At 44.3% G+C, this 24,349-nt stretch overlaps 1 protein-coding gene across 2 annotated transcripts in view; it reads left to right on the top strand.

Annotated features, from left to right (window-relative positions):
* VPS53 (VPS53 subunit of GARP complex) overlaps positions 1–24,349 on the top strand; it is a 64,602-nt gene that overhangs the window by 19,449 nt on the left and 20,804 nt on the right. Inside the window, exons 6-16 of one of the 2 annotated variants that reach the window (XM_071447533.1) lie at positions 138–253; positions 1,345–1,464; positions 6,700–6,778; positions 7,609–7,752; positions 9,522–9,664; positions 11,306–11,447; positions 12,773–12,874; positions 16,134–16,228; positions 21,068–21,310; positions 22,735–22,882; positions 23,737–23,819. In XM_071447533.1, coding sequence (XP_071303634.1) covers positions 138–253; positions 1,345–1,464; positions 6,700–6,778; positions 7,609–7,752; positions 9,522–9,664; positions 11,306–11,447; positions 12,773–12,874; positions 16,134–16,228; positions 21,068–21,310; positions 22,735–22,882; positions 23,737–23,819 — 1,415 coding nt within the window. Of the gene's footprint in view, positions 1–137; positions 254–1,344; positions 1,465–6,699; positions 6,779–7,608; positions 7,753–9,521; positions 9,665–11,305; positions 11,448–12,769; positions 12,875–16,133; positions 16,229–21,067; positions 21,311–22,734; positions 22,883–23,736; positions 23,820–24,349 lie in introns of both variants that reach the window. The other variant, XM_071447532.1, reaches the window with a different exon arrangement.

Below are 24,349 nucleotides of genomic sequence, written 5' to 3'. Positions count from 1 at the left end.
GTGTTGGACCTGTGGTGTTCACAGGGCTGCTGAGCTGACACCTCTGCAGTCCCAAAGAGGAGAGAGTGGCTTCTTCTCTCCTGAAAATTCCATTGCTGGGGCTTGATATTCAACCAGAATCCTTTTTCGTTCCCCAGGTGAAGGAAATCACCAGGGATATCAAGCAGCTGGACCATGCCAAACGTCACCTGACCACCTCCATCACCACCCTCAACCACCTCCACATGCTGGCAGGGGGGGTGGATTCCCTGGAGTAAGTCTGGGAATTCTTGATGTGAAGTTTGTGCAGTGTTTTCTATGAGTCTGGCACAGCCTGCCTGGGTTTTTTGGAGGGAATTTTGCTCCCAGGTCTGGATTTCAGCTGGCAGATCCGTGTTGCTCTGAGTGACACCCCTGTGTTGTTGCATTTAATAATTTGCAGCACTGATTGCTTGTATTGCTCTGTTGATTCTTGGTGATGAGGAATGAGTCTGGCTTCGTTAAGGAATCATCATTAGGGATGTGCTCTTGGGAATTTGGGAGGATTTTTGTCACTCTTGTATCTAAAACTGCAATGAGTTTTGGTAAAGGTCAACTCTAATTTTCATTCTAGCATGAGTTTAAGGAAACCTTGCAGCTTGTACCGTGTGTAAATTGGGGGTTAAATATTTCTAATAGTAATTTTTGGGTTTTTTTAATATGCTTGAGGAACACACAATTTAGGAAAAATACAGTTTTTTTACATGTTGCATCTGTGGAATTGCACAGCCTGTTCTTGGTTTGTAGCAAATCCTGCACGAATGCCGGGTCGTGAAATGCTGAGAATTAAATTTTACTTAGCCTGCTGTCTCCACTGGAATGATCCTAAAGGATGATATAAAAATAAATTAACTTGATTTTCTTTTTTTTTTTTCCCCTGTCAGTTCCCTGTGAAAGTTATTAACAGAGAAGTCAAGGCTAATGGCTTTTCAGCATCCTTCTCCTCCAGAGAAGCTTTAACTCACACTTTGTGTGTGATGACGAATGGCTTCACTCAGGTCATTACAGTGAAATAACATTTACTGCCTCCAGACCCATACTGAGAAGTGGATGCATTCAGTAGTTTACATGTTCTTTGCCAAGTGTTGCTTTGACATTTATGGGTTTTTTTGAGGCATTGTAAGATTTGTGCCAGATTGGTTTATTTTAGCGTCGCTTAAGTGAAATTTTAATGCAGCGTTGGAATGTTAATGAAGAGCTGTGTGTTTTAGAAAAATAAATGTCAGTAGGGACCAGTGTGACCCAGTGGGGATGAAGTAACCTGTGGAATTACCACCCAGGATTTTCATTGCATCTGCCTTTGTAAATCTCTAATTTCCTCTGCAGGGCTATGACCAGGAGGAGACAATATGGGGAAGTTGCCAACCTTCTGCAAGGTGTGGTGAATGTGTTGGAGCACTTCAACAAATACATGGGGATCCCTCAGATTCGACAGCTCTCTGAAAGGTAAAAGGTTCAAACCCTGAGCACTCCCTTTCCTGCTGGGGAGGAAGGGTAGGAAATGTCTTAGGCAGGTTCAGAGTCTCAAGGATGTGAAGCTTGGACATGGTCCTTGGAGCTTCCTTACAGCCAAAACAAACAGCTTAAAACTGGACAGAGTTTGCTCAAATCTGGAGCAGCCCATTCTGTTCAGTAGCAGTAATTAGTGTGAATTTAACTCACTCTGTGCTTTTTACTGACTGGCTTTTCATGTCCTCGCCTGGAGGAGCCTGTGGAAGTGCAGGTTGTTGTGTGTGATGGCCACATGCAGGTGTTTGTGGTGAGCCCTGAGGTGATGCTCTCTCCTGCTCTGTTCAGCTCAGTGATGGAGCTCAGCAGCCTGGCCTGAGGCACAAATCTGTCCCTGCCTGTGGTGACACATTGGTGTCTGTGCCCCTTTGTGCCTCAGCAGGATCCTCAGTGCTGCTGTGCAGAGCCCCAGGGCTTGGACAGGCAGGATTTCTCCTTCTGCCTTTGCCAAACTTGGTTATTCTGAGCACCTGAAGTTTCTTCTGCCAAAACCTGCTCCCATTGCCCAATTCTGCTGAGATTTGAGGCTTGCAGTAAATCTGCTGCTGGGCTTGTACAGTTTTGATTTTCTGGACTGGAGTTACACTGATTTGGTGAGGTTTGGTGCAAGTCCCCACCACTCTCAGCAGTAGCAGGTGAAGGCTCAGTGGTCTCTAAGCCACCATTTCTCCTCAGTCTTGGCTTCATTTGGGATGTGACAGCTGAGATTTCAGGGAACAAGGTCCCCCCTTGTGTTGTCCCTGCCTGAGATGACTTTGATCAGTGCTGAGGTACTCAAAGGAGTCTTCCAGGCACAGTCATTAATTTATTTTTGTGCCTCCCTTTGCTAAGACAGCAGCTGGCTCCCTGTGTTGTTTAGTGATGGAAACAGAGTTTGAATGATTTGTTTGTAATGTTTTCATGTAAATCTGTTGGACTTTCTTTATGGTACAGACACCTCTTCCAGAAAACACAGATGGAATCCATGAAACAGAGCAGAAGAAAAATCCACTCTAAATCTAGAGGAGGGATGGGGCCTTGTTTAACAAAGCATTTGACCATAAGCATTTGCTTAAATGAACATGAACATCAAGGAAATGTAAACATATGTCAGTGCTTTTCTGAGTTGAGGCTGTTGTCTATTCCAACCTTGTGCTCAGAGATTGCTTGCAGTGGTAATGCCCTTTGGGCAGAAACCTGCTGTCATTGGCCATTTAAAGGCCAAATATGATTTAAGCCTTGCTCTAGAATCCTGGCTGGTTTTCCCTTTCTGCTGGATGATTATTTAATACTTTTGTAGTTGCTGATTGTTACAGAAACCAATTCAGGCTCCTGCTGAAAGTCAGGGTGGTTTCGAGTCACGCCAGCAAGGACATGGAGGAAAACTTCTTGTTGTTTTATTCTCCCTTCAAGATAAGGATCTGAAAAGCTCAGGAAAGTCTGTTCCTCCTATTTTTAGCATTGCCTCGGCAGGGTTTTCCTTCCAGTGTTTATACAGGGAGAGCTGCACCATCTGGTAGTGATAGAGGAGGCTGCTGTGGGGTGAAAGGAGCTGCTCTGGGGCGCTGCTGGGAGCTCCCCACTGCTCCACATCCAGGCAGAAAATTCCTGCAGGGAGGAGGTCCATGGCACCATCATTCTGCTCTTGGAGCTTGACTCCATGGCTGTGTGTTAGGGCCTGGTTTGGAGTTGACTGTTCTCTCTCTTCTGCTTGGAAATCCTTTTGTGATTCCTGAAACATCAGAGGAAGTTTGTGCCCGGCTTCTTGCAGGGGTATTTTTAGGCTGTGAAATTGCTGGGGTTTGATATCTCATGGATTTGTTTTAAGGGTACAAGTGAAGCCTCTAGGATGGTGGGGAAGGCAAGAAATGCTTTAGTAGATGTTGGCACAGACCTGTGACAGCAACCAATGTCTGTTATATACAATAAGCCTTTTATATCCACTGCTCAAGGAGCAGATTCTGTTGCTTTCTGAAATAAAAAGCCTCTTTTTTCATGGTGTGAATGGAGTGAAGCCAAGTATGAATGGGAAACCATGGGAAGGAGAAGTGCCTGCTTGGTGCTGTTGGATGTGCTCTTTGTCATGGGGTATCCAATTTAGGTTGCTGCTCCTGGATGCTGTGAGAAGTAATGATGTGTTTTTAATGTTGTTTTCCACCTGTTCTGTCCCTTTGAAAACAACCAAGCCAAAATCCCACTGCAAGGATTCATTGGAAACCTGGACTGAACTCTCAATTAGTTGGCTTTTCTTGTGCTGATCCTGTTGAGTATTGATGTAAAAATGTCACAGTTCATAGCCAAATGTAAATATTTTCCTAAGAGTGTTCCTAAAGCAATTTCTAAGGCAGTGCATTGGTGGCTGTCGTAGCAAACAGGAATATTTTCTTATCTCTCAATCCTCTGCTGTTTTCTGTCTGTGGAGGGAGGTACAATTAGTGGTCCCAAACCCACCCAGAAAAAATGGTCCTGCAGGCCTAGCAGATAGTGGAAAAAAGCCTGGAAAGTATTTAGGAGAAAGATAATTATAAGTTTGCCACAGGAAAACAGGCTGGCTCAGCCTCTTTTTATCTCAGCAAGCTGCCAGGCTTGGTTTAAGATTTCTGGTAGCTTTGGCTAAAGGAATTGTGGTTTCTAGTAATTGAATGTCATTTGAAACATAGCAGTGGGTTTTCTTGTTTTTATTTTTTGAAGGCAGGGGAAACAGAGAACAAAAAGCCACTAATAATAAAACAGAAGTCAGAGAAACAGAAATCATTAATAGCTGGATAACCAGAGGGTTTGGCAGCCCCAGGAAAAGGCAATTCCCTGCTGTGTGGGATGGCTGCTGGGATATCCCAGCACATTTCAGGGAAAGAGACCCTTATCAAACCCACTGAGGCTCTGAGGGATCCTAAATCTCTTATCTGGGCTTGCTGAGCCAGCTCACCTGGTGAAGTGGTTCCCCACACACCCTCAGGCATGTGCAGGGTTGAATGTCCAGGCTTTTATGGATGCTGTTTTCACTGCACGGAAAATATTCTGAATTATTGCAAAGCTGACAGCTTTCCACAGGGGCAATCATCTCCAGTGGCTGAAGCAAGTGCCCCCCTTGTGCTCTGCCTAAGGCAGATGAGCTCTAAAGAGGTGGCAGAAAGGTTTTCTTGCTTCTGGCTGTGTTTTCATAATTGTGAAAATAATTGAGTGTTTCTGTGTGTGTGGTTATATAAAAAATGAATTTTACTGGGTGGGCACTGGGGCTCCCTGTCCTTGCTCACACCTCAACTTTGGCTCTGCCCTGTCCCTCTCTTAGAAAATATGAAGGGAAAAAAAAAAGATCTTCAAACTTGTTCTCCCTGCCTGCTTTTGAGAGATTTTTATACAGGACCTATTTTTAAAAAATACATATTTTTAACATCCCACTTGAGCAAGGCATTCCTGCAAGTTTCTTAATTTAAGGATATGAGAATCCCCATTAAGATTATCCTTAAGTACTTTCCTGAATCAGAGCCCAAAACAACAAAGCTTGTGGACAGGGCTTTTAACTGCTTGACAGAGGCTCTTTTAAATTTGTTGAGTCTTAAGGAATCTGGCTGCTGCTCTTTTCAGTGCCTCCACTGTGCTGCACTGCAGCTGTTGTCAAACAGAAAGGTCCCCACAGCCACTCAGAAGGAAAGAAGTATCACTGCTAATAGCTTCCAGTTGTTCATACAAACTCACTAATTTCTGTGACTCCTAATTCCACACACTTCTTGTTTCTGGATTATTTAGAAGATAAAAAAATTCAGTCTGTTTTCAGTGTCTTTTTTTTTTTTTTCTTTTTTCCCCACTTCTTTTCCTGGAGAATGAAAGTTTTGTTTCTGTGATGCTTTCTCACATGATTTATCAAGTGCTTTCTTGTAGAATTTAAGCAGGAGTAAACCTGTAGCTGTGGCTTCCTCCTTACTGATTAAATTCCCCACTCCTATTTCAACACATTAGTGAATTAGATTTCAACATTTTGTTTCCCACTTATGAAGCTGTTAACTGGAATGTCTTTACCTGGAAGAGTAGAGGACTCTCTGAACATTCCTGTGAAGCAGAGAGCTTATGTGAGAATTATTTTTGACACTGCAGGCAGGAAGCTTTTCCAACAAAATCCCCATAAATAAATCCTGAGGAAGGCAGGTCGTACATCCAGTTAAATCACAGATATAAATTTATATTTCAGCCATCAGTTTTAAAGGGCTGGAATTTTCTGCACTTGGCACCAGGAAAGAATCCAGCACTGTCAGATTATCTCGTGGGTTTTTCCTACTAATGGAACTCGAATGGGAAGATTAAAGAAGCAGATCATTCCTTGATAAGGTTGAAGAGTCTTAAACAAGCACAAAAAAAAAATCCCAAGTCTTCTGCCCACAGTCTGAACAAACATTTTCACAACAGTAAATGTCGCCAGTCTTGCTAAAGTATCAATCTCAGTGGAAAAATCCACTGTTTGAGTGATCAGTTCAGACCTGAAAGCCTTTCCAGTATAATAAAAACTGATGGAAGAATTCAAGGGCTGCAGAGGGATAGAAGTGCCTCACTGTTTGCTTTGGCACTTTCTAGTGTGTGTAGGCATTTCCATTTCTCTAGAAGTATCAATTAAGCTGTATTGACTTTTATTTCTGGAAATTGGAAGCTTTATTCTCTCAGCCAAACAAAGAGCAAGGTTGTGGTTTATTCTACTCCCATTTCATACCTTTTGCTCTTTTGTGCTTCTCTGAGACACTGAGAATTTTTAGGATAAAACTGCTGCCAGCTGTATTCATTTAGAAGTGGATCAGTACACCTGGAGCTGTGAAAGGTTCATGGTGGAGATTGAGACATTGTGAAGCTTTTTACATGTTGGAAACATTTTTCTGTTGAAATGTGGGCAACAGAAATGAATTTCAGTGTAGTTCACACTGGCATTAAAGGCCTTTCAAACAGCTGATTAACTGCCCCTTATTGAAATATTAAATGGCAGCAGGGCAGGGGAACCCAGGCCATGTTCTGCTGCAGCTGAGGGTTCAGGAATCGTCACTCAGGGAGCAAAAAGTCTCCCAGTTTTGACACACAGACCTTCTGAGTGTGGATATTTTCTCTTCAGCATCCTTTTGATCCCTTACAAACCTTCCTGCAGCTGCTGGTGTTCCTGCCACCCTTCAGGGAGGTTTTTGAGATCCCCCCAAAGCCCTTTCTGTGTCCCCTCAGGGTGAAGGCAGCACAGAACGAGCTGGGGCAGCAGATCCTGGCTGATTTCGAGGAAGCCTTTCCTTCCCAAGGTACAAAGGTAAAGTTCTCACTTTCCCTCTTCCTCCCATTGAAAAGTGTCACTGAAAACTCTTCAGGATGATTGTGTTATTGGATTTAGTTTCATTTTTCCTCTAGATTTGGTCTCTGCCTGTTTCAGGAGTTTCTTTAGAAAGCAGAGGGTGATTTCTGCCATCCCTTCCCTTCACTCTGCACCCAGCTCCTGCAAGAGGGCTGCAGCCAGGCAGGGAATGCCCAATAATCCATCTCTGGGGTTTCCTTGGGGTCTCACCCAGTCCCTGGTTATTTGTTTGTCACAAAAATCAGTGTTTTGTTCAGGGGAAGCCAAGCACAGGCTGGCTGTTGACACAGTGCCACCAAGTTTGTGTCTGGTTTACTCAGTACAGATACAAATCTGGGCTGGGGCTAAAGCACCAGCTGTGCTTCCCCAGCACTGTGCATCCAAACATTTGCAAACAGTAAGGGGAGTAGGTGTGAATTTGAATTTACTTCCAAGAAAACACCAGTTCTGTCTTTCAAACTACCAGCTCTGCTGGTTTCTTCATGCAAGTGACAAGTACAGAAATGAGGAGACTTTTTGGAACAGTTGGTGAAGGGCAAATCTGTGTCTGTGAGAAGCAGCACCAAAGCAGCTTTTTTTAAAAAAAAAAAAAGTTTCTAAATTTTCTGGCTTTACCATGGAACAACTTTGTGGTCAGTGAAATGGAAGCAGCTCAGTTTTCATGCAGCAATAAATAAAGAGTAGCAGCAGAAAAGAGAATAATAGAATAAGATAAACCTGGATGCATTTACAATCACCCATTCAACTTATTTAACCTGAAATCATTTTCTTCCTGTTTATTTTGACAGAGGACTGGTGGGCCCAGCAATGTCCTACGTGATGCCTGCCTGGTAGCCAACGTCCTGGATCCCAGGATCAAACAGGAAATCATCAAGAAATTCATTAAACAACACCTCTCAGAGTATCTGGTCCTTTTCCAGGAAAATCAAGATGTAAGGGAAGCTTTGCAAGCTCCATTTGGATTTCACATTTTGCTCTGCTGGCATTCCCAGAGTTCTCACTTCCACAGGTTCCTGTGGTGAAAAGTTTTTATCCCAAGGGCTTGGAAACTGATTCTGGGTGTGATCTGGAGTGGCTGATGAGCTGGGAGTTGCTGTTATCTCTGCCAGGATCCTCCCACCTTAGACCTCAGTTTCTCAGATCATCACTAGAAATGTTTTCTCCCACATATAGAAAATAAATTTGTGTTAGTTTTATTTCCACCCTGGAAAAGGTTGAAAAATGAAAATCTGAAAATTGAAAACTCAACACCACCCCTCCCAAACAATCAAGAAATAGCCCAACATGCTTAGGAAGCTGAGAGGGAGGGATTTCTAGAAAGTTAATTAAATGATAGCTATTTTTTAAACTTCCTGTCCTGATACTAACAGCTTTGTAAAAATTTACCATAACCTTCTTGAATTTGGAGAAAAAAACCCACACAGACCAGAATCACCTTTAGATGAAAATGTATTTCATCAATTTCAAATGTTTGACATAGAATAGAGAAAGGCTAAACTGCTTAAGTTTAAATAACATTTTCCCACCAAAGTTTTCTTGATTAATCTTTCTACTTTTTGACCAGAAAACACAATTACTGTGGGGAAAAAATTCCATCCTGCTCAGCTTGTAAGAATTTTTAGTTGGGATTTAAATGTGAGCTGAATGTAAGAATCCAGGAATTGCTGCACTCTCATCCCACTCACTTTAACCTCTCTATCTGTGAAACAAAGAGGGTGGGATCAAATGAAATATTATTGGATTGAGTTTTCAATAATCTCTGCATGATTTAGGAGTACTGTTATCCTCATTTTCAACAGAACTTTCTCTCTTAATTCGCACAAGATAGGATTTTCAGTCTGGCATGTGTTTAAGCACTTGGAATCCCAGAATCATTGAGGTTGGAAAAGACCTTTCAGATCCTTGATTCCAACCCTTGCCAAGTCCACTGCTAACCCCTGTCCCTAAGTGCCACATCCACACATCTTTTCAATCCCTCCTGGGATGTGACTCAGCCAATTCCCTGGGCAGCCTGTTCCAGTGCTTGATAACCCTTTCAGTGAAGAAATTTTTCCTAATATCCAATGTGGGATTGACATTCTCTGAACCTGAGAGAAGCAAAGATGATCAAAGCAATTCTTATCTCATTTACTGCTCCTGTGTTGTTCACAAGTGGGAATGCATTGTGGGAGGTTGTTCACCTGAAGGGAATTGGTGATTGGATTTTGGTGTCAATGTTTTGATTCACTGCCCAACTGAATCCAGGTGTGTGTGCAGTGGAGATGAGTTGAGTGCTTGGCAGATTCAGTTTAGATGTAATTTAATATAATACAGAATAATATAGTATAATCAAGTAATTAATTAGCCTTCTGATAAGATGGAGTCCTCATCATTTCTCTCGGACATCAGGCAAAAACATCACCAATAATCCAAAGCATTCAGAGGATGTTAATCAATATAAAATCATGAGACAAAGCAGAGCTGCAGCAGCAGCACAGCTCTGAATATTTGCTAAAGATGCTGATGGTGCTAAAAAGTCTTTGTCCCTGGGGTTCAGGTGGCCTGGCTGGACAAGATTGACCAGAGCTACACCTCGATCAAGATGTTAATCAATGTAAAATCACCTCTGCTTGAGAGAGAACAGAGCTGCAGCAGCAGCACAGCTCTGAATCTTTGCTAAAGATGCTGATGGTGCTAAAAAGTCTTTGTCCCTGGGGTTCAGGTGGCCTGGCTGGACAAGATTGACCGGCGCTACGCGTGGATCAAGAGGCAGCTGGTGGATTACGAGGAGAAGTACGGGCGCATGTTCCCCGCAGAGTGGTGCATGACGGAGCGCATCGCCGTGGACTTCTGCCACATCACCAGGTGAGCCCCACCTGGGGAGCCCCACAGCTCTGACAGACACAGAACTGCCCCAGCATTCTGCCACATCACCAGGGGAGCCCCACATCTCTGACAGACACAGAACTGCCCCAGCATTCTGCCCCATCACCAGGTGAGCCCCACCTGGGGAACCCCACAGCTCTGACAGACACAGAACTGCCCCAGGGTTCTGCCACATCACCAGGTGAGCCCCACCTGGGGAACCCCACAGCTCTGACAGACACAGAACTGCCCCAGGGTTCTGCCACATCACCAGGTGAGCCCCACCTGGGGAGCCCCACAGCTCTGACAGAGACACAGAACTGCCCCAGGGTTCTGCCACATCACCAGGTGAGCCCCACCTGGGGAACCCCACAGCTCTGACAGACACAGAACTGCCCCAGGATTTTCTGTAAGAAGCTGTGAGAAAGCTCAGAGAATAAAACAATTATTATCTCTCTTTCTATTGTTTATAGATGTGATTCTCCAGAGTGTACTATTCGTAGTTCACCAGTAGTGTAAAAGATTCCTAAAGTGTTGCTCTGATTTTTTAAGATATTTTAAGCTTTCTGATGTTTACATTCTTGTAAAGAACTTTCTCACACACTTTATGTAAATAACTCATTGTTTTGCATTCTTTTATGGAGGAGGAGAAATTTAAAAGATTGTTGGTTTGTCCAGTGTCATTGGAGAGGCAGCACTTTCACCCTCCAATCCACTGTCACTTTTGGAAATCTATAAATATTAGAGTCAGTAAAATAAAAGTCCCTTTTTTACCTTAGAAAGAGCAGCAAGTCTGCATTGTGTTGTTTTGTATCCTATAATGACACTAAAGGGCAATCAGGTCTTAAGTCCACCACGGTTTCTGTAAAAACTGAATAATAATAATAATAATAATAATAATAATAATAATAATAATAAAATTATATAATAATAATTTTAAAACCCCTGCAAATTTCTAATAATCAAGTGCCTTTTCATGCCTTTTGAAGATAGAGTCTCTGTATCACCTTTGTCTGTCCCAATACCCTTTTGGAGATAACATGCAGCTCCTGCTGCCTCCCAGTTTCCTGAAAATAAAAAGTTTGGCTTGGTTCCTGCCATGCTGGTCAGTGTCTAAAGGCAGGGTGAAAACGTCTCTGTGGAATTGTCCATGGTTAAAAGGAAGTGAGGAGTGAAAAGGCTGAGAAGTGTCGCTAAAACGATGAGAAATTGAAGTGATGTGAAAATCAATTTTCAGCGTAACAGAGGTAAAAATCAGCAATATTTCAGGCCAAGTGGAATAGCATGAGCTGATTGTGGTGACCAGGCTCTTTGCCAGCCAGAGACAGGGAAGCAGAGGAAGGTGCCAGTGGCTTTTTTCTGGGTCCCAGTGGGAGCCCCTGAGCTTCCCCAGCTTGGATCCTCAGGGCTTTCCCAAGTGGCTGCCAGGAGATGGGGTCCTGTTACCCACAGAGCTCACAACAACCGTGGCTGTGTTTGAAATGGGATCTGCAAAGCAGTTTTATGGTAGAGAGCCTCTTAGGAATCAGCCTGAATTCTGTGGTGAAAGTCTCTCTGGGGAACGGACTGAGTTCCAGTGTTGGGTTTCAGACCTTTATAGGAAACCACATTTGTTTTTTCTATCTCCCCTCTCTCTTGCAGGGCAGAGCTCTCCAAGATCATGCGCACCAGGGCCAAGGAGATTGAGGTGAAATTGCTTCTGTTTGCAATTCAGAGGACAACCAACTTTGAGGGGCTCCTGGCCAAACGCTTCTCAGGCTGCACCCTTGCTGATGGCACAGGGGTAAGGACATTTCTGAAGAGCTCTGCTTTACTCAGCAGCTTGCTCAGGAGAAAGAAGCCCCTCACACATAGCTCAGGGGCTGGAGACTATAAAAGGTGTCATCTGCAGCCTCCCCTTGCTCAGGGTGTTCAGTGTGACTCTACTCAGTATCACTTTTTTTTTTACTGTATTGGAAAAATGATTTTTTAGTTGTGTAGACTGTAGAGAAGATGGCACAGGGCTCACAAGAATAAAAAATGCACTACTTGTCTGCTTTTTTGGTTCTCCTGGGGCCCTGTGCTGTTTGAAGCCACAGAGTTTATTATGGTGTGGTTAAATGCCTTGTAATGTTTGTTCTCTACATGTCAGTGACACATTATAACTAAAAGTCTCCTTTTCTCAGTTCTGGGTACCACACATTGACCACATGGTACCAGCTTTCAGTCCCACGTTGTTGGGTCACTCTGGCTTCCATTGGTAGCTTCTGCTTTGTCTCTTTTGGTAGATTGTAAAGGCAGAAACAAGAGAAAAAAACTCAGGGAATATCTCTGGAGCCATCTCTGAGCTTTTCCTGCCTGGAATTTCAGCCCAGAACTCTGCCAGCCAGATGCCCTGGCAGCACAGAGCATGTGAGCTTGACTTCTGTGTCCAGCCTGGATGTGATAATTCAGCCTCCAAGGAAAGCCTGCTGGACCCACTGGTCATTTGCTGTGGGTGCTGCTAATTAAAAGAGGGAGTCCTGCAAGGTTTTCCTCCTGGCTGAATTTAGATCTCTCAGGAATATGGCTTTATTTATTCTGACAAATTTCATAGAAAATTTGCAGCTTTAATTAAATTGACTTCTCTGGGTTGTTGGAAGTGAGAAAAGCAGAAGGGGAGGGTGTGGTTTCAAATAACAGAAAATCCTCTATTTCCCTCTTTCTGACATGTCTAGAGGCTGTGACACTCTGGCTGTCATTTGCCCTGTTTTGTACCCAAAATGAAGGCCACCATTATAAATAGCTGGCTGAGGGTGGGGGGACAAACAGTGGGAGCAGCAATTTGGGGTTTATTTCAGGGCAGAGTTTTGGAGCTGCTGTTGTGGTTTATCCCAGTGGAGACCACACACTTTGGAGTGGGGTTTGGGAGAGTGGAAATGTCACACTGGATAAAATGTCACACTTCCAAGGAGGATTCAGGCAGCATGGAGGGGTGGAGAGGGAGCCAGGATCTGATCAGCTCTGCTGGGAGAAGGCAGATTGCTGGGCAATGCTTTGAAGGGCTCAGGAAAGCAAAATGTGGATGCAGCTGTGTGCCAGAGGACACAAAACTGGCTGTTCTCTGAAGAGCTTCCTCTTTTCCAGCAGAAGAAGCCAGAGGTGCCACCTCCCTCCACCAACCCCTTTCTGGAGGATGAAACTGGGGCAGAGACAGATGAGATTGTGATGGAGAAAAGTGATACAGACAAAGTAAGTCTTTGAAGTTCCCACTTCTCAGCCTCTGTCAGAACCTCCAGTGGGATCTCAGCTTTTCCCATCCCATTGATTTGAAAAGTTTGTTTTCACAGCAATTAATTTAGTGCAGTTTTGATCCTTTGTGCAATTAATTTAGTGCAGTTTTGATCCTTTGTGCAGCATTCAGGCTCCCAGTACGACCATGCTTTGCTCTGGCTCACTTCACTGAAACCAAAGCAATCTTTATTCCAGTTAATAGTGCAGAGACAATCCTGCCACGTGAGAGTGAGCTGGATTCTGTTCCAGCCTGTACAGCAACAGCCCAGATGTAACTACAGGATTTCTGTCAAAGGGAGATGAAATAGCTATTTGGGTTTTCAGATCCCCAAAGAAGCTCCTCTACAAACAGTTACAATTCATATTTTGCCCTGTCAGCCAAGCAAACTGTCTGGAGTCACCAGGCAAGTCATTGAACTTTCAAGTGTCAGCTTTAGATTTTCACTCCAGATAAATCACTTGTGGGATTTTTATCTTTATAGTGCTTTTTATCCATTACCTCTGCAGAGCAGGCAGCACCTAACTGCTTGTACAAGCACAGGGCTTCCAAAGCCCTCTGCAAACATTAAAGGGTGAATGGTAAATGCAATTGTTTTAATTGGCACCAATATCAAAGCCTGTATTTTTTTTTTTTTTATACACCAGATGGATGTTTTCTAAATGTTCAATTGTGGGTTACTTGAGGCTGGTACTCTCCTCTTATTTAGGGGCTTTAGAGCCCTGTAAATGGGCCATGTACAGGTGTATCCTGATGGGTGACCAGGGCCTCAGGACCTGCTCAGATCCATGCCCCTGGGGAGAACAGGAGGTGGGAGCCTGGTGCATTGCATCCCCTCCAGATCTCCACATGAGCAAGGCAGCCCCTCTGCCTTCATCCACAGCCAAAGTCCTGAAACAGAATGATTTAAGCAAGGTTTTGCTCTTTCCATTAAAATCCAGCTTGGACAGTTGGTATTGTGTGGATTTTATCAGTGAGGCAGATTTGGAACCTGGGGAGACACCTCTGATGCATTTTTTGGGAAGAATTTGCTCTCCAGTACCTCATGACTGGAATGTTGGCTGGGATGTGCAGTGTTGAGATGAGAGAACACCCTTGGAGAAGTCAAGGTGTTAGGAGGCAGGTGAAGAGATAATTACAACAATTAGGGCTGGGTTTATTGAACAGCACTTCAGGAGCTTCTGAGAGAGGAGCTGCTGTGCTCCCTGGACCTTGTGAAGCCATCCATGGAGAGGAGACATCCCTGGAAGTGCAGGCTGTGGTGAGGCTGCCCTTTCCTTGCAGGAATGCCCTGTGTCAGTGTCACAGGGCTGGGCTCTGCTGCCCTGCAGCCTCCTGGGTGCCAGCAGGGCTCCAACATTTCAGTGTCCCAGTGCCAGCAGCTGCTGCTTCATGCTGGGAGTCTGGAAGTGCTGAAAATCTCATCTTTCCTGTCACTGCATGAGGAACAGAAGGGACACAAAGAGTTGAAGATGAAGGGTTTTCAGTAAAAGAGCCCTTCCAAGACACCACTCCTGAAAATTCAAGACACTTGGGAATCTAAGAGGGAGCACAAGAATTTTGGGGGGGGAAATCCATGCTAAAAAAGCACCTCTTTTGGTAATCCTAGCAGTTCCATTTAATCTGTTTACTTTGGATGGTAATGAAAGGAAACTGGGCCAGCTGCAGACCTCCTTGCTGTGACAACAGTAACCTTTTATTATTTCCATCAAACTCAAGGAGGAAATAGCTTAAACATCTGCAGCTCTTGGACAGGGTTGCACACTCAGAAATACAGCTTCAGTGCTACTGGTAAAAGATTTAATATTCCTTCCACCAGACATGCTGGGAGCAGCGTGGTGCAGAGACACAGAGAGCCAGGCCTGCTGCAGGAGCTGAGTGCTAAACTTGGTGAATCTGCAGCTTTGTGCTGGCACTGCCATGCCAGGGCTTTGCAGATGGGAGGTTTCTGTCATTCCCAGCTCTTTTTTTTCCTCCCAGCTCCAGTGAGTGAGTGCATCCTGCATTGGGTGGAGGATGCCTGGTAATGGTTCTGTCCCAAGGCTCTTAAAAGTTAAATTCTTCATTCAAGGCTCATAGAGGTGGTCTGGCCTCCATAAAACCATTTCCTCACTTTAGGCTTGCAGCCATAAGTTGGGATTCATCATTTGGGGCTGAATTGTTGCTGAGAAAAGTTTGCCTTGTCACACTCTGATAGTTCTGCCAAATTCTTAGTGCCACCTCCTCTGTTGTTTAGGAGAGAAAGTCCTTTAGGCTTTGCTTCTTTTGTTTGGCTTTTCCTGCATTTAAAAAAAAAAATCAGCTGGAAAAATTCATATCTTCATTGGCTGGGAGCTGATCTTGGCTTTTTGTGGAGAGAGAAGCAAGAATTCCATTCCAGAGTCATTGCAGCTCTCTTTGCAGCCAGGGAAAAGCTGCTGGTCTGCTGGGAAGCAACAAGAGAAATTATCTATTAGTAAAAAAGAATAATAACAATCTAGCTGTAGGGCAAAAAAAAAAAAAGAGCTTAAAGGTCCTGCCCAGCCTGGTACTTAAACATGCACAAATTTAAATGTGTGAGTAGTCCCAGGGGCTGTGCTTGGCCATGGTTAGAGTGCAGCACTAAACTCAAATGAGGGTAAACAGGATGGCTCCCACATGGCACCTGTGCTTAATGCTCTAAATGTGATTTAAAAATAGAAATCTTTGCATCCCCAGAAACATGTTTCACAGTGAAAGCAGGCCTGTATAATTCTGGCTCCTGCAGTAATTACATGCTGTTTATCTAAATAAAATTCATTCAGATGAAGCCTGTAGCTTTGAGTTATTGCCCTTGACACTCTAAAATGTAAGGATTCTTTAATCTTGCTTCCAAATAACTGCTACATTTGATTTCAGAGGGGACTAGAGGAGCCTTGTTACTGCTTGAAGGATTCAGGGAGATTTTATTTGCAAGCTGCATTAAGGCTCTTCAGCTGAAATCTGTTAGCATGGAGCAGCCTTCTCTTTAAGGCTAAGAATATTTTACAAGTGGAAAGATAATTCCTTGGATTGCTAACAGCTCTCTAAGAAGGAGGGAAGACTTGGATATAATAACAATTATATGCTTTGATGATTTGACAGCAAATTTCTGTGTTACGATATCTCCAAAGATTTCTATCCTTCTGTGCTGTTGCGTTGCTGTTCCTTCAAGGTCTTACAGGGCAGCTTTTAACCAACATTTTAAATGTTTCCTTGCAGCCAAAGAAGCCAAAGGTCCCTGACAATCCTTTCCATGGCATTGTTTCCAAGTGCTTTGAGCCTCACCTTTATGTGTACATTGAGTCCCAGGACAAGTGAGTAACCAGCCTGAACTTCAGCGTTTGTTTGGTTGTGGATGTGTTGGGTTGTGCTGGATTCTGTACTCAAACTGCAGAAAATTTAATATATTGCACCTCTTGCTGCCTAATTTCAACAGGAGCAGTGTTTGTGGTTCAGGAAGCTTTGAGTGGGGCCTTTGCTTGGACAAAATGAGTGTTCAGAGGGCTGTGGGGTTGGTTTGTGTGTAATTGCAGAGGGCTGCAGGAGTGGTGCCTGCTGCCTTTCTCTGGAAGAGGCTCAGAGTTCCTGCAATGACTTCTGTTGCCTCTGCAATTCCCACTGCAGACATGTGTCTTTCTTTCATCTCATGGCTTCCACAAATAACAGGGTTGGGTTTTCTGTAAAACACACATGTGGCTTTGTGGCAGAGGAGCTGCAGGATTTGCTTTGTAGGAATAAGTTATTTGAGATCCTAAGATGAAAGCTGGTTGTAAGATAACGTTATCATTGCTCACAGACTGGGACTTTGTCAGGGGCTTTAATCCCTGGCACCCTTCTTCATCTTCCTCTCTGACTTGCAGCAAAAAACCTTGAATGAGAGGAGCTTTCAGCTTTGAGCTCTGAGAAGTGTGCAGGGCTCTCACCACTCTTCCTTGTGCACCTCCATTCACACCAGGGTTTAAACAACATCTCAGTAACAGCTGCAGTGCCACCTGGGAGAGGAAATAGCTGAAAAAGGTTCAGTTTGGTCTTTTAGCACAGATTAGTGCTGGAAAGGAGGAGGTGCCTGCTTGGAGTATCTCACCTGTGTGTGCTTTTCTATCTTCCAGTGAGACAGTGTCTCACTCAAGGCTTGGAGTGTCCTGATTTTATCCAAACTCCATGATAAGCATCTTGAAAAAGCTTTTCCATGTCCCATCAACTTTTTATGCTTAAAAGAAAAATCATTGAATAGCTGAAACCTTGCACAGTGCTGTGTCCTGCTGGGTTTAGGTTCTGCTCTGCAATATCACAAAGGGAAACTGATATTTCCCCCCTGCCCTCAGCCAACAGAGCACAGACTTCTTTGAATATTTCTTCCCTTCTCACTGGGGGCCATTTTAATCCCCATTTTGGTAATTCTACCCCACAGTACTCCTAGCCCCTTCAGTTGCCTTTGTTTTTTTTTATTCTCCTTTTCCTTTACAATCATGAGATGTTTTATATTATCTTTATAGCCACAAGCTGCAGGGAGTTCAAAGAAAAACTGCCACAGTATTCCCCATGCTGCCTCTGACTGCCAGAAATTGCTTTCCTTCACTATTTTCTCTCTTCTTCCTCCTTTGATTGAACTTTTGAGGAATCTGTTGCCATTGTCTGAAAATGAGATGTTGCTTAGATCATTAATTGTATATTTGAGCTCTGAATAGTGAGAGCAATAGTTTTATTCATCATTTTTCTGCCACATTAAATCTGTGGCAGAAAAAAAGCCTGGACAATTTTTTCTGCCAAAAAATTGTTTCCATACCCATTTATAGAAACACGTTGCCAAAATCTGTAGCAGTTTAAGAGGAGACACCTGAAAGAAGGAGTTTAAAGATGCTGCTCTCCACCCTCAGCTGCAGAGTCAATATCAGATTTCTGACCAGCAGAGCAGGTTTCATTCCTGCCCCTTTGGGATGTGCATCTTTAGCTGTCCTTTGTGGTCAGCTGGAGCAGGAGGAGCACACAGATGTGAGCTGAGCTGTTCTGAGAGAGGAGGAAGAGCTCTGTCAGGTCTGCAGGGCTGAGAGTGTGCAGAGCCCTCCTTAAATCTGCTCAGAGGCACGTCTGAGTCCAGAGCGCTTGGAAAGCTGGCACTTTGTGCTGTGTGTTTGCAGCCTCATCAGCACAGGGGCTTCCAGAATCCCCAGGGCATGGAAAGTGCCCTGCAGTGCTCCAGGTGTGGCAGTGCCACTGCTCTGTTCACACCCCTGGGCACACCCAAGTTCCTGAGCACCCTCTTCTCCTCTCCTGGTTCTTCTCCTGATTGCCAGAACAACCCGGAATAGGTTGAGTGAAAGAAAAAAAAAAACAAAACAAAAAAAAAACCCAAAAAAACAAAGGAAGAGGAATGCAGGAATGAAAAGAAGCAGAATAGAATTCCCTTTATGTGATTTCATTTCATTCTTTCTCTTGGTTAGATTTGGCGAGTTCTCACTCCCAATAAATGTGCTACTGTTAGGAAATACCACATCTGCACTACCAGAGACTTTTCTTGGAGCTTTTCCTTTTTGCAGAGTCTGTGCAGAAAATACTCATTTTCTGTAGCTCTCCTGCCTTCTGCATGTTTCATCTCCCAGCAGCTTTTTCTGCCAGACTCTCTGTGCTCCCATTGCACCACACAAAGGTTTGTGGCCTTGGTATCACATTTGGGCCAGCTGAGGCTCATGTGAAGCTCTGCCATCAGCCAAGGTGTGCATTGATGATGAATTAGTTCTTTTAGTGCACAATATCCTGATGTTTAGCTGTCACCAGTGCCATTCTGAAATGGGAGCAGTCCCACAGCCTGGTTTGATGGGCAGCTTTATCCAGGTTGGGATCAGAACAAGCATGAAGCCCCAGCACTGCTCTCCCAGCCCTTCTGAACAGCTGCATTTTCTCCTGCATCCCACTTGACAAGGCCTTGGGGGGGAGCAGGAAAATGCAGATCCATTTCACTTTGCCTCAGAGAAGAGGAGAACATGTGGGCTAAACATAAAGAAACAAAAGCCATCGACATTCCTGACCGTGTCTTGAGACTGAGAGAAGGCAGAAAAAAAAAATCAAGTGACTGGTGAGTGCTAAGAAAGCTCCACTTTGTTGCCCAGCTGGAGCCCAGCACAGATGCAGAGGTGGAGATGCAGCTGTTGAGTTTGACAAGGAGTGAGCCACGTCCTCCTTCCTTGAGGAGCTGCAGGGATGTGCAGGCTGCAGCCCTCCTGCAGCAGCCATCTGTTTGGCTCTGCTACAGCTACAGAGGGAGGTAAATTCTGCTTCTCTGTGGCCCAACACAATCAATGCTTCACTTCAGCCTTCAATTGCTGCTGCCAGCGTGGAGATTTATCACATCAGTGGAGCAGCCTGATGTTTTTACAGTGCTTGTAGCACAGCTGAGGAGCTGGGAGTGTGGAGTCAGAGCTGTGTGCAGGGCTTGGGCAATAGGCATGGAAAAAGGGGCTGCTTGTCTTTGCAACTGCCTGGCTCCATGATGGAGATCCTGATATTCCAAGCACATCTCTGGAGATAAGTTTGGCCCAGCAGATCACCCCTGGTAGGAGCTCATCCCTTCTGAGGCAGCAGCCTCTGAGTTTGTCAGGGAAGAGACTTGTGGGTTCTGTGAATTCTCTGACTTGTGGGTTCTGTGAATTCTCTGACTTGTGGGTTCTCTGATTCTCTGAATTCTCTGACTTGTGGGTTCTCTGATTCTCTGAATTCTCTGACTTGTGGGTTCTCTCATTCTTTGAATTCTCTGACTTGTGGGTTCTGTGAATTCTCTGACTTGTGGGTTCTGTGAATTCTCTGATTTGTGGGTTCTCTGATTCTCTCAATTCTCTGACTTGTGGGTTGTCTCAATTCTCTAACTTAGGGGGTTTCTGAATTCTCTCAATTCTCTGATTTGTGGGTTCTCTGATTCTCTGATTTCTCTGACTTGTGGGTTCTCTGATTCTCTCAATTCTCTGACTGTAGGTTCTCTGAATCTCTGGAATTTTCTCTCTCACAAGAGGGAAAGGAAAAAGGGATAGAAACTGGGGGAAAGCTGTTGTTGGTGGGTTTTTCCCCTTTCACTGGTAAAGGTGAGAACGTGCTGCAGAGTCTCAGCCTTTCTCCTGAGGATTTGGTTTTCTCTTAGGAGCCCTGGATCATGGCACAGCCCAGCCATTACCCTCAGAGGTGTGGCTTGTGCCATGGGAAGGGGAGAGCTGCAGGAAAACCATATTCAAAACAGGAATATAAAATACAGGAACTCCTGGTCAGCAGAGTACCTCTCATCTGAAAGGCCTATCTATTTCCCAAAATCCAAGCTTCCTTGAGGAAGGCTGTGTGAATTTGCCTGGGGGAGGAGGTTCATTGCTGGAATTCATCTGGCAGAGGTTATTCCATGGAGCTGAGCTGGACATGGATGTGCTGTCTCTGGAGGGGTAGGACCAGAGCAACTCCCCAAGATCAGAAGATTCTCTGGTCCTGTGTTGATGGCTCTGGCTCTCTGCCATGCTCAAAAGCCTTTTTGTCCTGGTGAAAGGATGGAGTGAAGTTTATTGTTGCCTAAAGACCGAAATATTTGAGTAAGGACCGGGCTGTAATGAATCACTGGAGACAATAAGAGGGCTTTTTGTGCTTTTAAAAAGAGTCTGAGTAGGAAGTGCACTTTGTGCTCATGCTAAATAAAACTTCTTTAAAGGATGTGTGAAGTTGTGCAAAACCAGGTGGTATCCAAATGGGACCAAGCAATGGCAAATGGGACACACCATTTTGAGCACATCCCTCCAAAATCCGAATTCCCTGAGCTCTGCTGGGATGGGAGGCCTGACTGTTCCTTTTCCTGGTGCCAGGAATGAAACTTGAGCACAGGCTTAATGCACTTGCATCAAATGTGCTGAACTGAGCCCTGGCAGACCTGGGAGCTTTTATGTGTGGCTGGAGAACAGATTTGAAGCTGCCACTAAAACTCCTGAGCACAAAAGGTTTGGGCTGTGGAATTGTGTGAGCTTTGTGCTGGGAGTGTGGAGATAAGAAAGGGCTGGGAACACCCAGCTGCTAAACCTGGACTTGCTGCTGTCACAAGACAGAGCATCTCATTGTAAGCATTATTCTCTCTTTTCACTCCCAATTCCTCCCTCAACAGACTCAAATATCTTTTTATTCCTCCACCCCAGGAATCTGGGAGAGCTGATTGACAGATTTGTGGCTGACTTCAAGGCCCAGGGTCCCCCCAAGCCCAACGTGGATGAAGGGGGAGCTGTGCTGCCCAGCTGTGCTGACCTCTTTGTGTACTACAAGAAGTGCATGGTGCAGTGCTCCCAGCTCAGCACCGGGGAGCCCATGATAGCCCTGACCACCATCTTCCAGAAATACCTGAGGGAATACGCCTGGAAAATCCTCTCTGGAAACCTGCCCAAGTGAGTCTGGCACCCCCAGTGCTGCACACATCCCACTGCACTGAGGAGCTGATCATTTGTATACATAATTCACAAATACACTCATTTCCCTGTCAGACAGCCCAGGTAGCAGCAGGATCACTCCATTTACTTCATGGTTTCCTCCAAAATTCAGTTTTTTTGCACAGAGAGAAAAGCAGGAGAGCAAATGGGCAGTCACACATTGTTTTTCTTTTAAGGGCCTCTGGAGAACAGCTTCATATTTGGCTTTGATTCACAGTCAGATTTGCAGTTTCTTGAAGTTCCTTTTGAAATGCCAGCCCAAGTCTCTTCAGAGGGTCCTGGCTTTCAGAATTGCTGCTTGGGTATCCAGCTCATACTGGGATTCTCAGCTGCCTTAGCCCAACATCATCTATATGGTAATTTATAATGAAGGTGGTTTATTTCTGAGATGCTGAAGTGCTTCCCTGTACCTCCCTCTGCTCTGGAACATTTTATCTCTGTATAAATAAGATCTGTAGATGTAAATCCAGTGCAAGGAAAGGAAATCAAAATGAGTTTGCAGCAGTATGGATCAGTGTACAGGCTAAAGGTGCTCCTGAGATGTTGCCAAAGCTCCATTGCAGATAATTTTATTTGCCTTTTAACATCTTCAGTTTGTTTCCTTTGTAAACCTGGGAGCAGCAGAATGACTTTCTGAAACCAGTAAAACCTTTCACAGATGGAAGGAGGGGAGAGGGTTCCATCCAGACAAGTGGAAAGATAAATTTAATGTGTGTTCTCCATCAGACCTCAATTGCATTCTTTATCCACGTTTTTTTTGAGTGCTCCATTTTTGCTGTCCAAGATAAATATCACTGTCCTATTTTTTTTTTAATGGATTTGGATTATAAAGAGTTGAGAGGTAGGGAATTTCCTGCCTCTAAACTGCTCTGTCTTTGTTGATACATGAACCTTGCTCACTGGAAGGCAGTGGAGGGGAAGGCACATCTTCCATAATTTACTTTGTTGATACCATCAGCTTTTAAAACAGGTTGCCAAAGTCTCAAATGCACGTGGACAGCTGTTTAGTGCTGCAGAGATAAATATGACAAGTTTCCTGATAGTTCTGAGATCCTTCTGCAGTCTGTAATTAGATTTTGGATAACTGGCAGTGAAGGTGAAGCTGCCTGGGGAAGGCTGTGTTCCACTTGCATCCTAATCTGTTTTCTTGTCAATGAGTGAGTTGTCCTTTGCTTGAAGACCTGGTACAAAACTCTTTGGAAAAGAAATTCCCTCACCAAAATAGCAGTTGTGGGTTTGATGTCCTGTATTGCACAGGGTTTAGGGCTGTGGTCATAAAGCCCTTTTATGGCATTAAAATCCAGCAGTAATTTTGCACCTTGAGTGTCTGTACTCTCAAAAACCTCACAGGTTTTATCATTTTGCCTTTTTTTTTTTCCCAGGACAACCAGCAGCAGTGGTGGGCTCACCATCACAAGTTTGCTGAAAGAAAAGGAAGGCTCTGAAGTGGCAAAGTTTACTTTAGAAGAACTGTGCCTCATTTGCAGCATCCTGAGCACTGCAGAGTATTGCCTGGCCACCACCCAGCAGGTGAGCTTTGAGGAGACACCAGCCCCTCCTCTGTGTTGCTGTGGAGACTGGGACAGCCAAAAGTAATAAAAAAATCCATTTGATTATTGAGCTCTACATGATTCATTCTGTATTTCAAAGAAAGAAAAGTATTGATTTTCTGAGAAAAGTAATTTGCTTGTAATCCTGCTTTGCAGCATCAGTTTTGGGGTCAATCCTTTTCTGCTTGTTACATAATTTGTTTTGGATTGGGGGCCAATTTTTTTTTTTTTTTTTAAAGATTCTCTGTTCATTATCTCCCCTTCATCAAAACAAGCACAACAATAATTCAAAATGCTTTTGGGAAAATACTTGCATGAAATACTGGGGCAATGTGGAGTGGAGAGAGGAGGAATTTATGCTGATGTGATTTGCAGCCACTCCACTCATTACATTCAGGTGCTTCCAAAATGCCATGGGTCAGCAATGAGCTGTGATGTTTGGCTCTATCCAGGCCTCTCCACCACTAGGTCTGGCAATCCTCCTCCTCCTCCTCTGCAGTTTGGGCACGGGCAGAGTGTTGAGAAACATCTTTATTAGCAGGACAGATGCCACAGTGTTAAGCTAGCACGGTAGCATGTCATACTAGAGTTACACATTTGACCTTGGAGCTTTCATTCTTTGAGCACATGGAGCCACCATGGGCCATCCTGGCAAATCAACACCTCTGGGATGCCAGGAAGGAAAGATTTCCAGTGTCACTGGGTGTGTTTTGGATATGGTTTGGTCACAGATGAAGTTTGAAGAAGCTGACCTTTCCAGGGCACAAGTTTTCAAGAACAATTATTTGGAGGTGGAAACCTGATCTCCCTGTTGCTTGTTTTGTTTCCCAACAGTTGGAAGAGAAGCTCAAAGAAAAAGTGGATACAAGCCTAATGGAGAGAATCAACCTGACAGGAGAGATGGACACTTTCAGCATGTATGTCCAGCACTTACTTCTCCCCACAATGTGTCAAACATCCCCTTTTGTCAGCCAGATGGTGCTGGAGTAAAAACAATCCCGAAATCCTGGTGTCACAGGATGGGCACAGGCATTTCCCTGCTCAGGAATGGTATCCTCTGGCTGAGCACTAGCACAGGCTTTAGCTGCTCCCCATGGCCCAAGCCAAAGGAACAAGAGCACTGGAAAAGGGAAAGGAAATAGTGAGTTTCCATTTGAAACATCATTTGCATCTTGGCAGCTCTGCGAGGTGGCTGCTACATTTCAAGAAAGGAAGCTATTTCAGTACATTCCTTCCTGCTTTAACTTCCCCCTGGTAATCAGCAGCCTTGTCAGGATGATCAAACCCCATTTCAGATGACATAAAAGACTGATCCAATCTTATATTTGGGGATTATAATTGAGAGAAGATTATCATTCATTAAAATAACTTTTCATGTAGCGGTGCTAAAAATATTCTGCTCTAACATCCTTTCCTCTCCACCCCTGACAGACAGATTGAATGTATT

This window comes from Agelaius tricolor, unplaced genomic scaffold, assembly GCF_023055355.1.
Source record: "Agelaius tricolor isolate 1412-34295 unplaced genomic scaffold, bAgeTri1.0.p SCAF_25, whole genome shotgun sequence".
NCBI lineage: Eukaryota > Metazoa > Chordata > Aves > Passeriformes > Icteridae > Agelaius > Agelaius tricolor.
The sequence above is the reverse complement of the archived record's forward strand: the minus strand, read 5'-3'. Positions and strand labels throughout refer to the sequence as shown.